The 15,818-nt window shown below is 44.1% G+C and overlaps 1 protein-coding gene across 6 annotated transcripts in view; it reads left to right on the forward strand.

The window, feature by feature from the left end:
- phldb2b (pleckstrin homology-like domain, family B, member 2b) overlaps positions 1-15,818 on the forward strand; it is a 40,611-nt gene that overhangs the window by 17,220 nt on the left and 7,573 nt on the right. For 3 of the 6 annotated variants that reach the window (XM_062379300.1, XM_062379295.1, XM_062379298.1), the window contains 11 exons: positions 1,373-1,492; positions 3,600-3,784; positions 4,054-5,262; positions 8,107-8,478; positions 9,738-9,899; positions 10,510-10,647; positions 11,814-11,942; positions 13,322-13,477; positions 13,625-13,735; positions 13,894-13,968; positions 15,521-15,667. In XM_062379300.1, coding sequence (XP_062235284.1) covers positions 1,373-1,492; positions 3,600-3,784; positions 4,054-5,262; positions 8,107-8,478; positions 9,738-9,899; positions 10,510-10,647; positions 11,814-11,942; positions 13,322-13,477; positions 13,625-13,735; positions 13,894-13,968; positions 15,521-15,667 — 2,804 coding nt within the window. Of the gene's footprint in view, positions 1-47; positions 157-1,372; positions 1,493-3,599; positions 3,785-4,053; positions 5,263-8,106; positions 8,479-9,737; positions 9,900-10,509; positions 10,648-11,813; positions 11,943-13,321; positions 13,478-13,624; positions 13,736-13,893; positions 13,969-15,520; positions 15,668-15,818 lie in introns of all 6 variants that reach the window. The other 3 variants (XM_062379299.1, XM_062379296.1, XM_062379297.1) reach the window with 3 other exon arrangements.

Raw genomic sequence — 15,818 nt, forward strand, 5'->3', positions numbered from 1 at the left:
TGTTTTTGTGTGTGTGTTTGTCTCTGTGTGTGTGTCTGTGGTGTTAGCTCCACCTCAGTGCTGCACTCCGGTCTCCCCCTGTGCTGGGAAATTGCAGCTTTGAAAGCAAAAAAAGAGAATCTGCACACTCTGCGCTCCGAGGCAGTGTCGAGACAGGTATGACCTCTTGGAGCTAAACTATAATCTCACATTATGCAGCCTTTGAGTGGAGGTGTCCGTGGAATTGCACGTGAAATTGGAGAATGAGGAATAAAAGGAAAAGTAGAGATCGGAACCGGGGAAGTGGGAAGGAAAGAAAAAAACACTTTTTCCATTCTGTCTTTTTCCCATTCACCCTTCGCCATCCCCTCCTGACTCGGTGGTTATGTCGAGGTTCAGGTCCAAGGAATCTGATGTAACTGTAATGGAGCTATTAAGGAGACGTTGTGTTGTTTTAGCCTTTTACTCACATGCTAACAGTGTGGGGGTTTGCTCTAATGCTTATGTGAATAAGGATGGAGGTCGGGAGAAGAAAGACAGCAAAGATTACCTGTGTCTTATTTAGTCAGGCTTGTGGTTTTCTATCTTTTCTTTATTCACTGAGGTACTTTGATTTCTGACTTGGCGTCTCTCAACTTTCTTTAACTTTACAGACTGTGTGCGCGAGTGTGTTTGTGTGTGTGTGTGGGGTTGTGTCAGCACTGCCGTCTCTCTCCTTTCCCCTCTGAAGTATTTGGACAGCTGTGGCCGACTGTGTGTATTACAGAGGTTGTGACCCTGACATCTTGTTTAATACCTGTCCCTCTCAGTCTAATTGATGGCCAGAATAAACACTGTGGTCTGGGATTGCTGGTTGTGTGCGAGCATGTGCAAGTGTCTGACTGTGAAAAAAATAGTAATTTTAAAGCTCCACTCGCGACTCTTCATACGGTGTTCGGGATATACCTAATAACCCAAGCTGTTTTCAGTCGATAAATTGGGAAAATGTCTGGCCCCCTATTTCTCCAGTTCCTCCCTTCTATCCTCCCCCTCCATCGCGTGCTATCCAATTTTCATCTCTCCCTCGTGAAGAATGATCCAATCACACGATGCCGCCTCAGCAATTACTGAACAATTGTACTATAAAGTTGATCTATTGAGTCTTTTTCAGAATTGAACTCTGGAAAATGTCCTGACAATTGGGTTCGCACATTCTCCGGAGTTGGCCGTTCACGTATGAAGAATGCAGGGGGACTCTGACATTTGCATTCTCAAATACAGCCCCTCCAGAAAATGTCAGTGTTGATTTGTGCAGACTTTACAGCCTGTCTGAAAGCAGCTCCATCCACTAAAAGGCCACGACTTACTTGATTGTGCTTTTTGGGGTCTTTACTCTTCTTTCTTTTCTCTCCAGGTTATTCCCTGTGTCTGGGTAAATCCTACTTCTTCCGCTTCAACCACCCTGAAGAGGCGAGCAGAATGAAGAGCATGCTTCCACAGAAGAGTCCTGTGTCGGCTTTGGCCTACAACACAGGTACACACACACAATCACACACACACACACAATCACACACACAGTAAAACCCTTCCCTGACCCCTGAACTGCAGTTAATCCCTTTTCTTTTTTATCTTTGTTCCACCCCTCTGCCTTTGTTCTGCCGCATTACCATCTTTTTTCTCCACCTCCTCGGTTTTCATCCTCACGCAGCTGCTTTTCACCTTTTCTCCACCTTTAGACATTCATCAGCTTTTTTTCCCTGTTGTAACATCAACACCCTTTCAAAAAAGTAGCAGGTAGACACGACCCAGGCAGGTGTGTAAGATCAGAGTGTGTTTAAGCAAGAGATAGGGCGGGGGCAGCTCTTTCTTCCTCAGATGTCTCTCCTAAACACGCGCTTGTGCTGTCACACACATGCTCAAACTTAAATTCAAAACATGATGGAATGTTTTCATCATCTGGTGGCCCTTCATCGCCGTGGTGATTCAGCTGGACTCTGTTGTCTCTGTGGTGATTGACCGGCCGGTGTGGAAGGTGCCATAATCACTGGAATCCTTGCTCCTTACACTCTGAGACACAAGGAATGCAATCCTGTCTCCCTCCGCTTTACATCGCAGACTGATATCGCCCTCTCACACACACACACACACACACACCCATCTGTGTTATTACTGGCTGCCAACATCTATAACACACCTTTCAGATAGCCAAGACTCCCACTCAGACATGTTCGCCTAAAGTGAAGACTCACACAGAGGCAAGAGTGGCCAGGCGTAGATGAGAGTGGTCACAAAAGAGGAGAGTTGATGCACACCAGACCTCCAGTATAAATCTGCCCATGTATGGACACAAATACCCAGAGAGTGTGTGCGTGTGCAGATCCGATGATGTCTTTGATTTTCTGCCCCATTTCTCTCCACATGGCCAATGACGTGCACTTTTAGATCCTTTACTTTTCCTTGTACAATACCACTCAGCAAGGCGGTAGTAGCCGTTGAATACAACACACATGTAGGCTCTTGGCATGTGGACGTGCAGCGTACTCATTTCTCTCAGGCGGAGCCCCAGCTTATGCGTGTGGGTGTGTGAGGCAGTCAAACACTGGGTGGTCCGAGCTTAAACATTGTAATGGCTCCTTTTTTCCACATAGCACCACACATGATAAACTATAAAAAAAAACTAGGTAGGTTTCTCACACATTCCTTTCCACTGCACAATTCTTTTACCTGCCTTTTTTGTTGACAATATTTTGAGAGATCAGGCTTTTAGGGATTCTCTGAAACAGAATTGACTTGGAGCTATCGATCAAACGAACTCCAGCTGATCTTGGAGGTATTTTACTAATTTCTGGCTGATATTTCCGAGTTAAATTTAGCAGAGAGGAAGTAAAAATGGACCCGGTTGAGGTTTGGAAAATAGACCCTTCCACTGCTTAAAGCGGCTTTAAATAAAAGGGTGCAGAAAGTGGGGGGTGGGGGGGGGCCTCTTAAGGGTATTCCAGAATATTTTGTGGTCTTTTTCATTTCCCTAAATCCTATAGTGAGGAACCGAACTCCAGTTAGAGTTGAGCTGTTTGTCTTGGCTCAGATGGAGAGTTTTGTGCGTGCGTGCGTGCGTGTGTGTGTGTTGGTTCCTTTTCTGGGGGATCTCATGCCAGTTGGGAATTGTTTGGGTTGGGTTTGTTCTGCCAAGGGCCCCGTTTATGAATAGCTGCAGCTTCAGGTAACACAAACTTTCTTTTTCGCTCCTTCCTGCCACCATTTATGGTTCTTAACCCCCAGTTGTAAGTAAGATTATGCTAATAAACACTAGATGGGTTGCCACAAAACATGGTAGAAGGGTGCAGTATGAGTCAGAAAAGAAACCATTACATTTTGATGGGGGTACAGATCTGGAAGCAGAGTTTCTTTAACATGGCATTTTCTACACTTTCCTTGAAAGAATCTTTATACATCTTTGTGGCTTATCCCTGCCATGCAGATGTTTTTGTTTTGAACCTGTCTTATCATGTATTTTACACACTTGTTGTTGTTTCCTCATCCTGTTTCTCTTCCCCACGACTGTTCACCTGTATTTGTGTATCTTCAGGTTCCCATGTTGTCCATTAATTGTCTTGCCCATTCTGCCTCTGCCCTCCCTCCAGACTACCTGAAGTTTAGCAGTGACTACAGCTATGCAGTGGTTGGCGGCACCAGCAGTGCAAGGGGCATGCGGTCGGCCTCCGAACTCCGGGACCTGATGGACACCCTGCAGCGCAAGAAGACTGCCCTGGAGAACAGCCTGAGGGCCAATGGGAATGCAAACCCCTCCTACTTCAGCATGACACAGGTCGGCCATCATTTAGCGCCACCCCAACGGTTTATTAGGGGAACTCTTTTTAAGAGGTTTTCCAGTTACCCTGGATGTTTGTCTTGGGCTAACCAGGGTTCACCCTTTATCCCTGGGCTCTACTAAAGTGTTGAACCGGCACCCAATGATTTAGTCATAACCTTAAATCTACTGAAGCTGCACCATTACATTCTGTGTATAAATGTGCATTAGACATTTCAATAAGATGGAGTTATTTAATATTTTGTACTCTGTTTTCTTTCTCGTAGTCCCCCTCCACAACACCCGTCACAAGTCCTGTCACCTCTTCATCAGCCTGTCAGGAACAGATTAGGCGATTCTACGGCTCGGATCGTCCACCCATGTCTTTGAAATCTGCTCCCCCCCTCCCCCCTGGACGTCGATCTGACCCTGCCTCCTATCTGGCCTCCCGCTCCTCTCGCAACCAGGACAGCTTCAGTGTCGGTGAGAGCCGGCGACTGCACAGCCAGAGCTCCTCTCCGCTGCTGTCCGCGTGGAACGGTGGAGGCTCTTCAAGTTCTGTTGCTGGTGTGGATGGCTCCCTCCTCTCTCTTCCTCCTCCCTCCTCCTCCTCATCCCGCACTCCCTCGGCAGGAGGCGCAGTCAGCATGCCCTCAAGCCCCCGTCTCGGACGTCGCAGCTGTGGGAACCAGGAGCCATCGCCCAGCAGCCGACCCAGGAAATACTCGGGGGGCTCGCTGAAAGGGATGATGGGAGGAGAGTACAGCCGCTCCCTGCCACGCCTCTGCCCCTCGTCCTCTCCTCATGAAAACGGTAGATCGATGACCTTGTCAACGCTGCCCCCACGCAGATCCGATATAGCTGGGAGTCACAAATTTAGTAGAGACCATTACAGCAACATCAGCCAGGATGCAAACCACTACGGTGCTTACAGCAGGAATCAAATTCAGACCCCAAATCAGGGAGAAAGTGTTGTGTCCATCTCCCTCTCTTCTACCAAGAACTTGCCATCTACCACCCCCTCCGTCTCGACCACAACAGCCCCACCCGATGTGACCATCCCGTCCAAAGCGGGGGGTTCCTCATCACCTCGTGTGGCCAAAAAGCTCAGTCTGACTTCCTCTAGCTCGGTTGGCACCATCAGCTCCACAACCCCCAGCTCTCCAGACACAGAACAATATGCTGGCCATGGAGTTGCCCAATCAATGGAGCAGACCTTGGCAGAAAAGGAGAGGCGAGGGGTCGATCTGGAACTCAACGGTACCTTGGGGCTTGGGCTTGGAGAGAGGAGGTCTTCGTTTGGAAAGGCGGGCCTGGAGCCTCGGATGGGGTTCGGCGACAGAAGGACGTCATTTGGAAAGGCAGGAGTGCCTCCACAGGGGGGGTTCAGGGAAAGAAGGGGCAGTATCAGTTCACTAAGTGGGAAGGAGGAACTGACGGACTACCACCAGCACCAAAAAGAGGAGAGACTACGAGAGCAGGAGGTGGAGAGACTGGTGAGTTGGAGATTGTGTGCAGATGCATAAAGAACGCTAAGTTTTCCTAATGTCTTCCAGCAAATGCAAATCCAAACTGTGGGAACATATTTTCATTTGATCGTTCCTGTTAAAAGTTACTGAAGGTGGAAAGAATAGGAATGTGTTTAGGAATGCCTCCCTCCATCACTGACCTCCTCCTTGTCCTCTCAAATGCACTCTCCCAGGGAGCTTAACACACAACTACACACAACTACACACACAAACATACATACACAAGCACACAGTGAGGTTCACCACTCACACAGATGTCTCTGACAGTTAACCGTTTCTAGCAGGACTATTCTTAACCCTGGGCTTGGATTGTGTGCGTGTCCGTGCGTGCGTGTGTGTGTTATGTGTGTTTATATCAGTCATCTGGAAAACCACCCAGTGTGGTTCGGTCCACCGAAGAGCCACAGAGCACTTCAGCCGGTTGTCGGTTAGAGAGCTCTCGAAGATTAGAGAGCAGAGTTATGATGGAGCAGGTGGAAAAACATACAGATGCTCAACATACTGTGTAATGACAAGTGGACCAGAACCCCCCCCCCCCCCCCTCCTTTCTTTAATCATTTTGTCTTCTTCTTTAGCTGTGAGAAATAGTTTTCTGGATGCTGTACAAACTAAACAGCTCCGGGAACCTCCCAGTGGCTTTGGGCTAACCCCCACATGTTGTAGTTATGATATAAAAATGGAATGTCCTGCTCTGATCAGAGAGACATTTTTTACTTTGTGTAGTTTCAAGATGAAATATTTACGTTTCACCCCACGTTTTACGTTTCATTTGGTTTAGTCTGTTATTTTTTGTAGATGATATAAAAACTGCAACCTCCTCTGAGGCACATACGTGAATATGCATTTAAATGAAAGCAGTGATTTGCATTTCTTTAATTAATTGTCCAAGTGATTTAGAACCATGTTTTGAACAGAAGGTTCAAAATAACTGATCTCATTAGCTGGGATGGAAAGCAGTTCAGCAGCATCAAGTCTAATTCTCAAGCTGTGTCTGCCCTCTAGTGGTGGTACAGGAAATCTGTTCTTATTTACCAGTTGTGCCATTTACAGTGTGCAGCTTTTTTTTGTGAGAATAATATCATTATTTTTCCGAGACAATAATTTAATTTAAGAATAGTCATAAGATCACCAGAATAAAGAAAAAAATGGAAATAGGAACATAAGCAGCAAGCAGAACACGAGTTCTGTTGAGTTTCTTTCCTTCTGGATCTAAAATCCTGAAAACAATCTCAGTGTTTGGAGAGAAACTACGACATTGAATATCATGCAGGTCTCTTATCGTCAACCTCTATCAAACATCTCCTCCTAGTTTGTTCTTTGGAATAGACACATTTTCATTCTCAGTCCGTCAGAGTCTAGATATGTGTGATAACGTGCTGCTGATGTGACAAAAGATGACATTTTGTATTGAAACAAGATGTTCTGCATTCCTCATTTTAACACATGTATCAGGCTGATCTACTGATCCTCTAAAATGACAACTAGGCTAAAATTATGACTTTGCGTAATATTCATTTTCATTCTTAAAATGTTATTTAATTGACATCAGGATTAAAAAAAAGGAAATATTTTAGAGTCGGCACGTTCTCTCATTTTCTCGCGAAAGTACGAACTCTTGCTGTGTCTCCCAGTATGTTCCCCTCGTCTTTCTCCCTTCACATTAGTCCATCCCTCGATCACTTTGTTATCGTGGTCCCTGTCCAACTGTCCCGCTGTCATCTGTCCCGCGCCCATCTGTCTCTTACCAGTTGACAACTGATTACTATAAGGGCTCGACAGAGGCTTGGGGCCATTAGAATCGAGCAAGGTGACAAACTGACACTGGCTTGTTTTGGTATCAGCTCCGGGTTCATATTACACAGAACAGTGTGAATATCTGCTTGTGTGCATGTACACATAATGTACAAATTTAAAGTGAGTTCTCAAACATTTAATGTTGTGATTCATAATTTATATAAGTTAACTTTTCCTACATAGGACTTATATCTCCAGGCTCTCTAAACAAGCAGGTTCCTGTATCAAGACTTTCACCTGGTTCAGATTCCTTTTTTTTGTGATACAATTCCCTGGAAAGAGTCTTGTTTCCTCAGTGGCAGCACACAGACACATTCCTCTGTCTGGAGCACAGCTTGTTCTCGCGTACTCTTCCGATCATAGTTGACAGCTGTCCACCGCCTCATTAGCTCACACACACACACACACACCGCCATCCCGAGTTTCATTTTTCCTGTCTCCATCTTTCCTTCCCTTACATTACTCACAGGCTCCTCATGTAACACCCTCCAGGAAAGTGACCGCAGAACCTGTAAGAGGACTTTTCCACTCCCTGCAGCCTCTGTAGCACTAAGGAGTGGTTGTTTTTTTATGATGAAAATTTCAATTTATTATTTCCCTGTGTTGTTGTGACATGGCAATTTTACATTTTCTATACACAGTATGCATGTATATGAAGAAAGGAAAAGTGAGAAGTCAGAAGTTGTTGCACTGTTTGACATCTGTTTTGATATATCTCATCTTCTAATTTCTTTATTTAAATTATTATTATTTTATGTTTGTTATTATCATTTGGTGCAGCACCAGTCCTGAGCTTTATGAAAATATATTTTTAATTGAATTAAATAGGCTTATATTGCATTTCTGTTGCATCCTAGCAGCAACACAAAAAAACTAACTACACAAATCATGCCTTTTCACTTAAGTAGATTTCATTAAATTACCTGCTACTTTATTACAATAATCAACAACAAACTCCTACTACATTTGCATACACTGTAACTCATGCTCGTTTTTATATGTGTGTGTTTATTTCAGGAGCGACAGCGGCTGGAGACCATCTTGTCTCTTTGTACGGAGCTGGGCCAGGCCGGGAGGGACGGAGGCGGCTCGACCTCAAGTCCCGCCTCAGCTGTGGCGGATCTCCAAAAGATCAACCAGGAGCTCCAGAAGCTCCAACTGAACGATGAGGACGACGACGATGACGCACCGTCTGTCTTTTCTGACTTCTCGGCTGCTATCGACACCCCAGGGAGCGGACACATGACCTCCCCCGGATCAGAGAACGGCTTCTACGATGACGAGCTGCAGTGGCGCAGAAGCCAACGAGACAATAGGGCAGAATCGCCCACTGTCAGTTTGCGAAGCTTTGCCCCCTCACCTTCTCCGCGTGCACAGAGGACCAGTGAGGTATGAGAAGCAGTATTTTATTTTTAAATTGGAATACAGATGTCTACTTTGTGTTCAAACAACATCTACAGCTCTCCTATTAATATCACATCTTCTAGTCGAGCTTTGAATAGGGGACTGATACGTGAATTGGTTCCACCTCATAGGTTGGTTAATATCGGGGTCACTTCACCACTTTCAGGCAGGCACAGTGGTTTAGTGGTTAGCAGGAAGGTTCTTCAATCGTATCCACGTCTCTGTTGAGTTTGCAAGTTCTCTACGTGTGCATGGGTTTTGAAAAGGTCCTCCTGCTTTATCCCAAAGTCTGTGACATGCTGAAGCGTTCACGTGAAAGGTGATGCCCGGGTAGGAGATCAGGGCAGGACATTTAAATATTTCTGTGGAAATCACATGTTTTTGTTTTTCATCCAAAAGCTTTAGAATATAATTTTTCCAAGTCAGCGTCTTCTACGTGTTTGGTACCTCCTTTTGCTCCTGAGGAATTTGTATACGCGTCCAATTCTCTGGACATAATCCTGCTGTATTTTCACTTTTAAGAAGGGGCTGGCAGGAAAAACCCTGGAGAATGTCCCCAGCAACTGACTCGGACGTTTTTGCGTTCTCACATAAAGCTCCTCTGGATAATTTCAGGAGATTATCCGGAGATCTTTGCATATCAGAGAGCAGCTGAACTGGTGGGTCGTAACTTGATATCACGTGTCATTACAACATGACTATCCTACTCATTACGACAAATTACAAGTGAAGAGAAGAGTACAAGAACGCTGGCAAGAGACCGGAGACTGTGCAAGTTGGTGAATAGAAGTGATTTCTAGTTGTTTTGTGTCATTCTGTGGGGGAAGCTGTAGTGCGTTAAGAGGCACAGTTGCCGTCTTGAATCTAGAGATAATTTTTTCATGACACTGCGAGGGCTGCTCCTTTGGTCAGCTTCTTACAAAATGAATCAGGATTAATTGTGGGAAGTATCGACTCGCCATGTTCTTCCTGAAAGCTAAGGATCAATCCTCTTAATCTCAAAGTCTTGACACGCACATACTTCCCATTCGCAGATGTGAGATATTTACAGAGCTTTTATTAGATTACAGCTGGTCAAGTGTGAGAACTTAGAATGGAGAGCTTCTATCTATGTGTGTGATATAATTATCTGTGCTCCTTTTCCACTTCATGCCACTGATTTATTACATTTGAGGAGTTTTGGATTATTGTAACATCCACCCTTGAATGCCTAAGATCTCTGACTCTCCTGCTGATGTTGCCAGGCTCTGGAGGACGCAGCCCGACGCAGCAGACAGGACGTGAGACCTTCAGAGGAGGAAGTGAGGCAAGTGAAGGAGGAGAGGATCCAGCTGCTGAACAACATGGAGGAGCTGGAGAAAAAGATCAAGGACCTGGACAACCAAGTGGAAGAGTCTGCCTGCGAGGTAAAGCAAAGAGACGGCTCATGATATCTTTTGAAATAATTCATTTTGTTGAAATGTATATTTAAGTACAGATCAGATTATGATTTTAAGTCAAGTTTTTGTGACTTCAGTGTTTCTCTTTAATTATCTTGAATGCAGCGGATTGTCATATCTTCATTGGTGCCACCACAGTTTAATAATGAACCCAAAAGAATTTGCACTTCTCATAATAACATACGATATTTCTCTCCGTGAGGTTTTTTCCTGTTGATTCCTTGTGAAGCTTTCGTCTTTAGAGTTCTTTGTCTCATGCTCGCTCTCTCCCTCTTGTGTTATCGTCCATTAAGTTTTTACCGTTCATGCAGACAGTCAGACCTCATAGTTTCAGCTGCCACAGACTGAATCAAGTAGAAGTAATACTGTAGTTTACACTACTATTTAAACGTTGCAATTATTAATCCACAGTACACATGCGTTTTAAATTGTGGAAGTCAACCCGTATTACACCACTTCAACTCTTATATCTAGGTGAAAAGCTCACATTTTGAAGTGGTGCCATTATAAGTTATAATAAAATTTAAGAATACACCAGGTCTTCATAAATCAGCTCTGCTGTGTGTATTTGTCCAAGGTGGAGGTTGAGCGAGCGCTGGTGGAGGCTGAGCAGGAGTCAGAGGTGGCTGCTATCCAGCAGGAAAAAGAGGCTCTGGAAGCTCTTTACAACAAGATGGCTGACGTGGAGACCAAGTCCCAACAGGAAAAAGACAAGGTATGCTGTGTGAGCTTTGTTGTGAAAGAATGCAAGGGAGTAGGTACTTCTACCAAGAGCCTGTCATGAGGACACTTGAAATATAAAGAGGTTTAATCCAAAACTGGTGAAATTTCATGTTTGACAGCTGAGACTCAATTGGTTGAGTGTGTGTATCTATGGAACCTCAATACCTCAGTCACTACTGCGAAGACTCTCTCGCTCCGAATGACAATAAAGCACAAGATGGCTGCTCCCGTATCAGAGATATTTTGGCTTTCAGGAGAATCTTGAGACACATCGTCCATCTCTACGTACAATTTATGGTTGAAACCAGCGGCCTGCATTTCCCCTCCCAAAGTGTGTGTGTGTGAGAGATAGTGAAATTACATGTGCTACTCAAAGACTCTCCAACATTTTGGGATCATGTGACTGACTGATAGGTGTTAATCCTTCTCATGCTGTCTCTGGTCCAAATATATATCTGTTAATACTGCCCAGGGTATAGCGGTCACCAACACTCCCATCTTACCCACACTGCCGTGGGGGACGCACACACATGTGCTGTGAAGTTCTCCTCTGTTGGCTTGAGTCCTACCCTGACTGGGAATTTCCCATGCAAACCACATTAAAGGTACATACAGTCAATGGTAAAACCCCATTAAGATACTGAGTGAGTCAAAGGGAAAGACAGATTCAACAGTTAAATGCTAAACATGTTTAAGAGAATGTGAGTGCTTGTTCAGGTTTTTGGTTGTGTGTATGTGTGGTATTTATTGAATCAATCATTCATGCGTTAGTTAACCTTCCGCTGAAACATCCCATATATCCCTTTCTTTCTCACCCATCATTAATTTTCATTCAACAAATAAAGAAAAAAATGCAGGAAACAGAACTAATGAAACTTCACATACCGTCAACCCACCTTCATTTTTACTCCCTGCTCCGTTTTAGCAGATCTTACATCTCCAGCTTTCCCTCCCTCCCCTCCCTCTCAGCTAATATCGCTGACCCAGTCGTTGTAGTAATTAACCGTGGCTCCCCAACCCAACTAACGCTGCCATCCTCTCTTTGTCCTGTTTGTGTGTGTGTGCGTGTGTGTCTTTGTAATTATATGTACACAAAAAAAACATGTACACGATACATGTGTCCTTGTGTGGGCAACATCCTCATGTGTGTATGCGAAGGCGTGTGAGTTGCTGCAGGCAGAGAGGGGCAGAGTAGAGAGGTTGGCTCAGATTGTGTGTGAGCAGCGCTCCCAGCTGGACAGCTGCCCTGAGGCCACCAAGGAGCCCCTGCAGGAGCAGCTAGCCAGGGTCAGTACACACCCAACACCGCACTCATGCATGCACAGGAAGAAACAGCGGGGTCCTAACAAAATCAGACCACTTTCTGGTGAATGAGGAAAGTGAATCTCGGGCTAAATCCATACAGCTACTCTACCTTCACAAGTGGTTTGGCTCCAAATCAGTTTTAATCCAAGTCCATAAAACATATCACTGGGCATGTGTGTGCCGGTGTAAACGTGTCAATTTGGTAGTTGCAGATTGTTTAAATAGAAACTGGTCTTGTGGTAGGAGCCTGACGAATCAGCAAAGGCTATGTTTTGACAGAAAAGACCCAATCAGCAAACGGTTGTGAGCGTCTACGTCACCTGTGCAAGCATCTCCATTTCCGTCCAGACTAAAACGCAGTCCCAGAGTTTTCCTACTAAACTGTGTCAGAAGTGTTTCCTAACTTCTCTATTTTAGCATCTCTCAAACCTGAGAGTAGTGTGGCCGACAGACAAATCAGTAGCAAAGTTGATTAGCAAAGTTTCAAAATAATGGCGTCACATTAAGGATGTAGACTCAGAATCTTGAGTGTGTAAACCCATGGATCCATGAAAGATAAACACAATATGTAGGCAAGCTTACAAGCAGCACTATTCAACAAGAAGTGGGAACTTAAGGCCGCTGTGCTCACACACTGGAAGCAGAAAACCAGAACAAAATCCGATCAATGTACAATAAATGCTGAGTTAACATGATGCTTGCATGCTTGAACTTGCATGTGGACATTTTCTCTCCTCAGCTAACTTGCTCTCTGTGTCCATCTTCCTCTTCATCTTGACTTCTCACTGTCTAACTAACTACGTCTCTTTATTTCATGAAATGGTTTGATCCTGTAAGAGTATGCGCTATCTTGATGGATGAGCTGTAAGATCTGTTTGGGGCTCAGAGAAATCCACGACATATAGAATTACGAGGCCAAGTCTTCATTCTTTGTACAACTCTTCAACTCTATATTTTGGGTAAATGCTTGCAGAATGGGACATGTTGCCTAAACTGTAAAACACTGGTTATGCTTTGGTTTAGTTGTCTGCATGACTGTTGAAATAAGACATCAGGTATCTGGTTTGTTTTGTCAATGTATTAGCAAAGGAGAAGGTGCTTGTCAATAGATGATTGCTTCTCTATTTCTGTTTTTCCCAAACAAGCTGCAAAATACTTTTTCAGGTAAAATAAAAATACACAGCAAAGATTCATATTTGAATTATAAAAATTATAATAGTCTAGACTTCTAAGCTGCTTTTCTAATAAAAGAATTTTCAGTTGTTTTTTTTTTGCGTTTATTAACCACTTGCATACACACTCCTGTACACATTCCTTTATCATGCTTCTTGTCAGTGAGTTATTCTTGTGTGTGTGTTCAGGACTGTGAGGTGCTTGAAGCGGAGACCAAGCGTTTCGAGGACCTGGAGTTTCAGCAGCTGGAGAGAGAGAGCAGGCAGGACGAGGACAAGGAAACGCACACACAGCAGCTTCTGCGAGAGATCGCAGAATACCAGCGCAGCACAGTCACTCGCAAGGTGACCGCTGCCTCTTCGCTATTGGCCCAACAACAATGTTTTGATTTAATATCAGCACAGGAACATCTAGACTTTGTGTTAAGCAGTCTTTTTGAATAATTTGTGAAGAAACAATCCATCAGTATTTTCACCTTTCACAAACCACAGGAGCGACTGTTGACTCTGAAGAAGCAGGCAGCACAAATTACCCAGCAGGCTCAGCGAGAGAAGGAGAGCTTCTTGAAGGAGAGGAGCAACCTTGAATCAATGCTGCAAAGGGTACAAGGAAATGCATGTTTGCCTGTGTATGCATGGGACTTTTCTTTGCTTCTGCATGTGATAAAAGTGTTCATAAAAGTCCAGCATCAATATAAGGTAGATTTTTGAAAATTAAGTTTATTATGTTTTGCTTCCCCTTTTTTGTGTGTATCTTTTAGGAAAAAGAAAATCTTTCCCAACTGGAAGGAAAACATGCCGACCTCACTGGAAGCAGGGGTTCCACACTGAGAGAGGTAGGTAGATTTCACAGCTGTCACGCAAGAAAATGAGACTGATGCCTCCTTTTTATCTATTTTTTAAAAAAAAGGGAAGGGAGCCACTGTTATTTGAATGGCTTAGCGTTTCCCTCTGTGCTTGCGAGGGTCATTTAGTGACTTCTGCCATGACAGCACATCAGCGACAATTATCTCCCCTCCAACAAAACTATAGACACGTTTCATGGACACCGATGTTACCATAGTAACCCGATTAAAACAATAATCAGAATTATCTAATTAACTTAACCCAACTACGGTCTTAATCAGAATAAGCAATACTTCAATCAAGACATGTTGAGTATCCCGACCTCAGTCGCATTATGTTAGCATTTAAAGGCCTCAGGTCCATAGTCTGAATATTACTGTCCATGGAAACGCAGTCAGTGAGAGGGTGCAGTCAGCAACTACACCCCCCCATCCATCCTTTCCTCTTTTTCCTCTGGAATCCTCTGTGACTTTTGTGTTGTTTTACTAATTTATCCCTCTATCCCCTGTTTTCTTCTTTGTCAAGATTGTTTGTTTAAACCCATTTCTCCCTATTGGGGATTTTCCCGATCCAAAGTCGTCTCCTTTCACATTGGGTATCTGCCGATAGAGTCTGCTGCCACACGTGCAAAATTAAATTAATTAAATGTTGATTAAATAACCTACTGTCTCTATTTGACACATATTTGAAATAACGGTGCTGTAGACTACTTCATAAAATATATATCTTATATATATATCTGCCCCATATACTGTAGAATCGGCTTCAAATCAAAATCTACCATCAGGTTACTCACAGCGCAGCTGATATGAACTACCATCGGCCACGTTTGTCATGTTATTAGAGAAAGCAAAACTGAGCACTGCCTAAAAAGGAGCTGTGCTAGTGTAATGTTTTCTACACTGACTGTTGAGTATTATTAGCATTGGAGCATAGAGAATCTGGGAATCTTTCCTACCTGAATTCAGATTCCATCACCACTGCGTCCAAATAATATTTCACATTCCTACAGTACATAGTTATCCTCCCTGGCTTAAGCAGCTTGATGCTGCACTGCAGAAGCCAGGTATCTTAAAAAAGAGGAGCAGCAACACAATCAAGATGAGGTGGACATAACACAGCCGAGCATTGTTGTGAACAACAATTTGGATTCCTGTTGTTCCATCAGATACAGATCCATTGAAGAATGCCTGGATCAGCCAGATCCTTACAATCGTCTTCAGGGAGCTCTACCTCCAATGCTTTGTTCCTCCTCTTCAATTGTTTTGCCAGGAACTTGAGTTGAGACTTATTATAATAATTCTTTGCACATACTCACACATATTAATCCTGAGGTAACCTCGTAAGATTGTGAAATGTCTTGTTTATTCCTCTCAATCATTTACAGTGTCACTTGTCTCTAATTGACAGGACTTTTCCAAGTCTTTTTTTGCCTTGAAACTACTGCATCATTCTAACGACTACTTTGTCATAACATATTAATATGGCTACGCTATGCCTCACCCCTTCTTTCTCCTCCATCTCTCTGTTGATGCTTTCCAGGGCTATGTCACAGTCAGTGAAATCAATGAGCTTTACTCACAGCTTAGAGGAGACCCTTATCCCGCCCCTGCTCTGGCCAATGCCTCTCCTGACTCCGAGGCAAAGCCCTCTCCTGGCGACGTCACACCCAAACCACTGGAGGATGAGGTGTGTGTGTGTGTAGTGGTGCAAAGGGCTTGCGTGTGTTGTTAGTTACACAGACGCAGATGATAGAAGTGTGTGTGAAATAATTATTTCCCCTAATTTCCCCTCCTCCTCCTTTTATGTTTTTTCACCTTTCTGACACGCTCCTCTCTTC

The sequence above is a fragment of the Platichthys flesus genome, chromosome 21, assembly GCF_949316205.1.
Source record: "Platichthys flesus chromosome 21, fPlaFle2.1, whole genome shotgun sequence".
Lineage (NCBI taxonomy): Eukaryota > Metazoa > Chordata > Actinopteri > Pleuronectiformes > Pleuronectidae > Platichthys > Platichthys flesus.